At 34.9% G+C, this 8,963-nt stretch overlaps 2 protein-coding genes and 1 long non-coding RNA gene across 3 annotated transcripts; 2 read left to right on the plus strand and 1 right to left on the minus strand.

Annotated features, from left to right (window-relative positions):
* The first annotated feature begins 397 nt into the window (after positions 1-397).
* Positions 398-1,204, plus strand: LOC122586918 (receptor-like protein 35). Its single transcript, XM_043758948.1, has one exon. The coding sequence runs from the start codon at positions 398-400 to the stop codon at positions 1,202-1,204; it is 807 nt and encodes a 268-aa protein (XP_043614883.1).
* A 2,008-nt stretch (positions 1,205-3,212) lies between these two features.
* On the minus strand, positions 3,213-4,290 carry LOC122584807. Its single transcript, XR_006321597.1, has 3 exons — positions 4,083-4,290; positions 3,777-3,989; positions 3,213-3,343 (listed from the first exon to the last, which is right to left on the minus strand). It is a non-coding gene; the product is annotated as an uncharacterized LOC122584807 (long non-coding RNA).
* Positions 4,291-4,611: 321 nt separating this feature from the next.
* Positions 4,612-8,963, plus strand: LOC122586927 (LRR receptor-like serine/threonine-protein kinase GSO2). The gene is made up of 3 exons (XM_043758960.1): positions 4,612-4,921; positions 5,030-6,019; positions 7,789-8,963. Exons 1-3 carry the CDS (start codon positions 4,612-4,614, stop codon positions 8,961-8,963), a joined length of 2,475 nt encoding a protein of 824 aa, XP_043614895.1.

Here is an 8,963-nt window from a genome sequence, read left to right on the forward strand (position 1 = left end):
ATTAACATGTTATAATGACCCAAACAAGTTGATATGTATGTGGCCATTCATGAATCCAAGTCTACAGTTAAATTCTTGATCATGACAGTCGAGCAATTCATAAATACGATTTTTCCAAAACACTGCAGTCAACAAACATTGGCTCACAATAATAGGAGTAAACACGTTATGGACCCATAAGCTTTTTGCCTTTTTCTGTGTGTGGCCACTATCTCTTGAAAGACTTTGGGTGATCCTTGACTGACTCCAAGTCTACTATGAAATATCTTGTGGACTCAAGTCGATATCTACCTAAGTATACATTCATAAAAGATATTAAGGCATGTTGTGTTATATATATATGACCCATTCACCCTGAATCTGAATTATACATCTACTCTATCCTAATTACTCCAAAATGGAAGCCACTAAATTTATTGTCAATCTTACAATATTATTTCTGTTCTTTCAAACATATGGTGCAAGCAGCAGCAACACCATGATTAAAGCTTCCTCAAATGTTACATGTATCCAAAGAGAGCGGCAAACACTGCTTTTATTCAGAAAAGGCTTCACAAAGCAATCAAAATGGCTGTCACCATGGACCGGATTAGAATGTTGTGGGTGGCGAGGAGTTAGGTGTGACACGAGAACTGGTCATGTTGTCTCACTTAATCTCTGTTCCAATGGAATCAACTCCACCATCCCCGTTTGGTTATCAAACCTTACTCGCCTCGTGCATCTAGAACTTTTTAATAACAGCTTCCATGGGGGAATTCCAGATTCTATTGGAAACTTAAGCTCTCTTTCTACCATCGACCTTCAATGGAATCAATTGTCTGGTCCAATACCAGATTCTATTGGAAACTTGAGCTCTCTTTCTACCATCGACCTTTCATTCAATCAATTGTCTGGTCGAATACCAGATTCTATTGGAACCTTGAGCTCTCTTTCTTACATGGACCTTTCAGATAATCAATTGTCTGGTCCTATTCCTGATTCAATTGGAAACTTGAGCTCTCTTTCTCACATGGACCTTTCATTGAATCAATTATCTGGTCGGATACCTCCCTCACTTGGTGGCCTATCATCTCTAACATACCTCTTTCTTTCTGGTAATGAATTGAATGGGAGCGTACCTGAAAGCATTGGACTACTCACCAGCCTACAATATCTCTTGCTTACCGATAACAAATTGTCTGGTCCTATTCCTGATTCAATTTAGCTTTGTTTTTATCAGTAATTCAGTAAATGATCCAATGAGCTGGTCTTAAGATTTAGTTAAGACAAGTCAAATGGGTCAACAAGTGCCTAAAATCACCTAAGGCTCAGTTTGGCTTAGTTTCTATCTCTAAGAGGTCCAATGGGCTAATCAAAAGATTTAGTTAAATGATCCACTCGGACACTGATAATTACGAATTAAAAAACAATAAAACAAAATAAAATACACACACACAATACCGGCATGAAGCACGCCATGGTTCCTCCACCACGCCAAGACCATGGTGGTAATGGTATGGCGTCACATCATGGAGGTGAGCTTCTGATGTCCTAATAATGGTTAATGGATACAACCTCCAAAATCACTTTTTGGAAAACATAGTCGAAAATTCTTAGGACCGCAGAGCTTACTAAACTCCATGTCCACCCTGGGCACCTGCTAATGGGAGTTGAAGTGTTGAACCACCCTGGGCACTGCTAGCTGTTGGTAGAAAACTCAAAAAGTTTTCAGGTCGCATGGCCCGTTCCACCTCTAATTTTGAACTTTCAATAGACTATGGCACCGAACTCAGGGAGTCAATTACTTAACGCTGTAAGCTCAAGGCTAATAATGTTACTAACTTCACTGAATTTATCAACTTACCCAGCAAACACAGTTGGGCATGCCAAAAGTCGGGGAAGCATAACATAAATAGGCACTCGGCAGACATCTCCATCTGCCATCTATGGTACATAAAGTATGAAAGGTTTATTAAGAAAAAAGGTGTACCTGAGTAGTCTGAACTCTGAACTGTAGATGTTTATGTTGCTATCTTTTCCCCAACCATAATTGACTCTACACGGAGCAAGTGAATTTCAATGGAGTAGATAGGAGCTGCAAATGCTTCAACTGTTAATATAAGGCACTGAGTACAAATTCTACTGGATACCTTAAAGCCACCTATGCAAATTAAAATGTGTCAGGTATAACAATATCATAGTCAACTTAACAACAAAATTAGTAAATTAAAATTGCAATAAATCTAAGTGATATAAGTGCCTTATTTACACCCATTTAACTTGCTCTCTACAGTAACTAAGTTTAATCACCAAGAGCAAATACTAGTGTATATCCTTTATCCAATGACTGGACCGTTATGCTCTATAAGTACCTTTAACTAAATTTCTCTTACATTTTACGAGGATGGCCCAAACTGATTTTTTAGTGGACATCACAAAATGTAACACTCATTTACAAAAGTACATACATAATAAGTTTAAATGTAGCATGTAACGGTCTTCCATCATATACTGTTAATATGTCTCCTCTTTTTAGACATTTCAGTAGCACCTGGGACGAGTAGTAATCATGAAGACACCTGATCTCAACAGTAAGCAATGTGTGTCTTTGTGTAACCCAAACAAAGGAACTAAAATAGAAACTAACTAAACAGACGGAGCAAGTCATATGGGTTCATAGTCACCATATGCATTATTCAAATATTATCAACCTCCATGGCTATTTATAATAATTCATATATTCAACCTAGTCAACCCAACCCGGCCCCTAGTGGTTCAGTAAATAAAAAAATCCCTTTTTGACGCCAATCTTGAATAGAATATTAGTGGTTCTGAAATGAAATCCTTTTGACACATTACAGAACCGTCTCCACCCGGCCATTATCCTACCTCTAGAAAAAACAGAAAACATTAAGCAAGAAGGGCAGAACAAAACTCACCTTCTTTTCTGCTTGGTCGTCAGAGATATTAGAAATTTTGATCTTATAAGGTTTCCGAGGAATGTATAATATACCACAACTGAATTCACCCACGTCATTAGCATTGCGGGAAGGTTTACCATTGCGTCCACTGATAATAGGCCAAAGACCACGGAGAGCCATAAACACAAAACTTTTCCCACTTCCATTTGGACCTTCATTATCACGTTTGAATTGTTAGAACAATGTAGAATACGAATAATAATACAAAAAATATATTTTAAGCAACCAGCAAGAAGAACTGAAGAAGCCTTGCACTGGTACTATCTCACTTGTCAACTTCCATTTCTATGATGACGTAATAATATCAACCTCCGATATAAAGATACCATCATCAGATTCCATGTGCATCTCATCAGAAGGAGATGAAGTGCCAATAGTTTCATCTGTAGGAATACAGCCAGGATCAGTTGTAATTCATAACTTGAGACAATCCAAAATTATATGAGGGACATGACAATGAATTATAACTATCGATTTATGTGTAAATGGATTGATTTGGGGAGTATTTTATACTAAACAGATCAAACCAAATGGTTCAACTAGAAAGAGGCAAGGTAGGCTAGATTGAATAACCCAGGTCTATTTTTTACTACATAAAGCCTCCTATATTGCATTATTCAACTATTAAAGTTATTTTCAGATAAATATGTTCTTGTAATCATATTCATAGACTTGTATATAATAATTATAATATAATATTCTGGTCATTATCAGGAAAACCAACAAAGACAACTAATGGAAATGCTCTTAAAAAATTCTCAGCATAATTAGCATCAAATTTAGCTAAAATAGGCCAAAAACCAAAAGCAAATTTACCTACATGAATTCCTTGAAGTCAAGCACCTAAAAGATGACCACTTTCATGAGCAACTACAATTGCAGTTTAAATCGACACAGCTTCAAGTACAAAACCCACCAAAACCAAAGCCTGCTAAAGACTGACACAGCTAAAGTTTCGTGTTCAGGCCTCTATGTGGTATTTGGCCTATTGTCACCACCAAACTTGGACCAATACACCAAGCCTTGGACCTGCAACACAATGGAATCTGTCATCCTCGTGACTCCCAAAACAAAATAAAAACTGAGACACCAAAGAGAGATGACATGATGGCAAAGAAATACCAGTCCAGAACACACAACAAAAATTTAACTGGGAGATTAAAATTTTGGCTATTGATAGAAAGTTTACGTGTATAACACTGCAGTCAAAAATCGTTGACTGACATTAACATGTTATAATGACCCAAAGAAGTTGATATGTATGTGGCCACCGGATCTTGAAAGACTTTGTACCAAGTCTTTCAAGTTGATATGTATGTGGCCATTATAGTTAAATGACAATTGTGCAATTCATAAATACAAATTTTTCCAAAACACGGCAGCTAACAAGCATTGGCTGGCCATAATACGAGTAAACACGTTATGGACCCATAAGCTTTTTGCCTTTTTCTGTGTGTGGCCACTATCTCTTGAAAGACTTTGGGTGATCATTGACTGACTCCAAGTCTACTATGAAATATCTTGTGGACTCAAGTCGATATCTACCTAAGTATACGTTCATAAAAGATTTTAAGGCATGCTGTGTTATATATATATGCCCCATTCACCCTGTATCTGAATTATACATCTACTCTATCCTAATTACTCCAAAATGGAAGCCACTAATTTTATTGTCAATGTTACAATATTATTTCTGTTCTTTCAAACATATGGTGCAAGCAGCAGCAACACCATGACTAAAGCTTCCTCAAACGTTACATGTATCCAAAGAGAGCGGCAAACACTGCTTTTATTCAGACAAGGCTTCACGCACCAATCGAATCGGCTGTCAAGATGGACCGGGTTAGAATGTTGCGAGTGGGAGGGAGTTGCGTGTGACAATAGAACTGGTCATGTCATCTCACTTGATCTCTTTGGCTATGACATCAACTTGACCATCCCCGTTTGGTTATCAAACCTTACTCGCCTCGTGCATCTAAACCTTGGCTATAACAGCTTCCATGGGGGAATACCAGATTCTATTGGAACCTTGAGCTCTCTTTCTTCCATCCACCTTTCAGATAATCAATTGTCTGGTCCTATTCCTGATTCAATTGGAAACTTGAGCTCTCTTTCTTCCATGTTCCTTTCAATGAATCAATTGTCTGGTCCAATACCTCCCTCACTTGGTGCTCTATCATCTCTAACAGACCTCTTTCTTTCCTTTAATCAATTGAGTGGGAGCATACCTGAAAGCATTGGACTACTCACCAGCCTACAAGAACTCTATCTTAACAATAACAAATTGTCTGGTCCTATTCCTGATTCAATTGGAAACTTGAGCTCTCTTTCTTCCATGTTCCTTTCATTGAATCAATTGTCTGGTCGGATACCTCCCTCACTTGGTGCTCTATCATCTCTAACAGACCTCTTTCTTTTTGGTAATGAATTGAGTGGGGACATCCCCACTAGTCTTGGTCAGCTTTCAAACCTCCAATACCTTTATCTTGATAATAATAAATTGAGAGGGGTTGTTTCTGAAATTCACTTCACCAAACTCTACAATCTAACCGACTTGTACTTATCTGGTAATACATTGATAACGTGGAACGTCGGCCCTCATTGGATTCCTCCCTTCCAATTAGAGTCTTTGGTTTTAAGCTCCTGCTGCAACATGGGACCCCAATTCCCAAACTGGCTTCAAACACAAACACATCATCTTGAAGATTTATCTCTTAGAAATTCGAGTATAAGAGAAAGCATACCAGAGTGGTTTCACAACATCTCCTCTCATCTTCAGATCTTGGATCTGTCCGACAACCAGATCGGACCCGAATTCCCAAATATTCAAACATCAACTGATCTTCGAGATTTATCTCTTTCAAATTCGAGTATAAGAGACAGCATACCAGGGTGGTTTCAAAACATCTCCTTTCATCTTCGAAGCTTGGATCTGTCCGACAACGAGATCCATGGAAATCTGTCACGAATAATAGCGAATAACAACACAGGTATACAAGATTTTAATACTCTTTATTTTTATTTCTGCTGCTTGTGTTGGTGGTCAGATTGGATAAGATGAATGGTTTTTCTTAAAAACTTATTCAGAGGTTTTTGGTTAAAATTACGATGCAAGCTTTTATAAGATTTAAAATCAATCACACTTTTATTTTGTTAAAATGTTTAAGTTTTTAGTTTGTTGGTTGAATTTGTGTCATATATAACACTTAGAAATGTATATCTTTAAAATTATAAGTTTTTATAATTTAAATATATAAAAATTTAATATTGATTATATCGTAAAACTTATGTTCAGTGTTGGATACGGGTCTAAAATCTAGTTCTATACTATCTACCAATAAACTAAAACAAGATTGTAGTCTCTTTTAATTTACATGTTGCGTTATATTAGAACGACAAGTGTTTTTTTGTTTTATTTAATTAATTAAAAATCTAATAAATTCTTTAAGTAATCTCATTCGTATTAAACTAGGATATTGCATATCTAATCTATATAAGATCTATTAGTTACCTAATATAACTTACAACATTGTCGGTTTACATGTTTTGTTTATCTAAACTCAAGTTTCATGATACTCATGTAAACTTTAAGGCATCATTTTACCAATGCTGGTAAGTTTTTAATACGTTTTCCTTATTATTCTTTTTTTCATTGTTATTATTAGTTTATTGATTATTATCATTATTCTTATTATAGCATTTTAAGTTAATTGATTTGAGAATTAAACAATTACTCTACCATAATAAGCATGCGTTTTATATTATAAACGATTTTAGTATATTAATGATTATCATTATATTGTTATAGTATTCTAAGTTAATTGATTTAGTGTTTAAAAATCACACTTTCACAACAAGTATGTTGCTTTTCATATTTTGTATGATATTTTAAGTTACATTTTAGCTTACATGTTTAACTTGACAAAAAGCATATGATTTTTTTTTAAACATTAAAAATTAAAAGCATATGATTAGATTTATTATATTTAATATGATTAGACATAATGATTATTGATAAAGATATTATAGCTATTATTTGTCAATCCGTGCAACATGCACGGGTGTTGATACTAGTATTATATTATAGCTATTATATGTAATATTTTCATTTAGCACATTTTTAAAAAAATTTCACTTACACTACCATTTTAACATTAATAAATTACACCATCAATATTTTATCTTTTAAAATATCTTTATTAACTTTTTACATCAATTACACTTACATAAATTATCTACATCGCTCAACGTCTCATCTACCACCATCAGTCGACCCCACCACAATATCGTCGCCGCTACGCCCACCGGCGCATTGCGCGGGTAATGTGCTAGTTTAATTTACAGTTTTCATAGAACTGGTATAAGTATTTTTTTTATTCTTTTATTTTTATTTAATCATTTCGTTATATAATATGATATGGAAATCTAGAATTTTCTGCATATATCTTATTCATTTTCATAAATATGTTTTTCAAATAAGAAATAATATTTTATTCACATGATACGATCATGGATACTAAATATATATAACTGAACTTTAAAGTTTAAAATATTTCAACCAAATAAATAGTTAAAAATGACAGAATTGATATCATTAAAAGTTTAAAGATATTTCTTTATGCTTTTTATATAGTAACTTCTATATAGTAATATTTGTTTTTCTCCTTTCATTTTTTGGTTTGGTGATAGTAGTCGTATAATGAAAGTTATTGGACTAGATTTTGTCTTTGTATATAAATTTCTAGGGGGCAGATGATAGCCCCAAGCTAATCCAACCTAAGTTGTCTTATCACTATTAACTAGATAATGGTTTCCAAAATCCATCCAGGTCTTCAAGTTGTTGTTTTGAAGAATAACAATTTCACTGGAAGCGTTTCAACAAACTTATGCGAGTTACATAGAATACATTTGCTGGATTTATCACATAATAACTTATATGGAATTCTTCCTGAGTGCTTAGGGAGTTTGATTAATTTGCAAGTGATTGACCTTACAAGTAACAATATAACGGGTGATATTCCACATTCATTGGGTTCTCTATCACTACTTGGATCATTGCACTTACGTAACAACAAATTAGAGGTTAATCTCCCGGTGTCTTTACAAAACTTGAAAAACTTAGTAACAATGGATTTGGGGAACAATTTGCTGACTGGTAATATCCCTTTTTGGATTGGAAAGCTATCAAAGCTTAAAATCTTGAACCTCCAATCAAACCTGTTCATGGGTATGATTCCACCGGAACTATGTCAAATCAAAACTCTTCAACATTTAAATCTGGCAGATAATAAGATAACCGGAAACATCCCTCATTGTTTTAGTAATTTAATTGGTATGATCAAGAGTGACGTGGAGTTAACCGACAAAAGTTATGTGTATGAAGAAAGCATTGAAGCTTGCATAAAGGGTATTCAGCAAAAGTACACGAGCACACTTCCATATCTTATATCCTTAGACCTCTCAAGCAATAAAATTATTGGTGAAATTCCTGATGTGTTGATGGACCTGGTAGCATTGACGAATTTGAATCTTTCAAGAAACGAACTAAGTGGACACATTCCCACAATGATCGGAAATCTAAAGTCAATGGAATCTTTAGATTTGTCGATGAACAAGTTGTCTAGTCAGATTCCTCAAAGTTTAGCTAGTGTGAACACTCTAGGCTATTTGAACCTATCATTCAATAAATTATCCGGTCCATTACCGGTTGGAAATCATTTTCAGACTTTTGATAATCCCGCTATATATGAAGGGAACAACGGACTATGTGGATTCCCACTATTAAGTTGCCAAGGAAACAATTTATCATACTCTCATGTTGGTGATGATGAAGGTGAGAATGGTTCACAAGCTTTCTCGTGGTTTTATGCTGGTATGGTTCCAGGATTCATTGTAGGTTCCATGGGACTAATTATTAGCTTGCACTATAATAGGAATTGGAGGGTAACTTACTTTGAAATGATAGAGAATGTTTACGTTTTTCTAATGGTTTCTATCAAGTGA

Source organism: Erigeron canadensis, chromosome 1 (assembly GCF_010389155.1).
Source record: "Erigeron canadensis isolate Cc75 chromosome 1, C_canadensis_v1, whole genome shotgun sequence".
NCBI lineage: Eukaryota > Viridiplantae > Streptophyta > Magnoliopsida > Asterales > Asteraceae > Erigeron > Erigeron canadensis.

Excerpts from the sequence above, each read along its gene's own strand:
- LOC122586918 (XM_043758948.1), top strand. The coding sequence starts at position 398 with ATGGAAGCCACTAAATTTATTGTCAATCTTACAATATTATTTCTGTTC.
- LOC122586927 (XM_043758960.1), top strand. The coding sequence starts at position 4,612 with ATGGAAGCCACTAATTTTATTGTCAATGTTACAATATTATTTCTGTTC. Across the intron at positions 4,922-5,029 it reads CGTTTGGTTATCAAACCTTA|TGTCTGGTCCTATTCCTGAT; the intron begins CTCGCCTCGTGC and ends CAGATAATCAAT. Across the intron at positions 6,020-7,788 it reads GTGGTCAGATTGGATAAGAT|GTCTTCAAGTTGTTGTTTTG; the intron begins GAATGGTTTTTC and ends AAATCCATCCAG.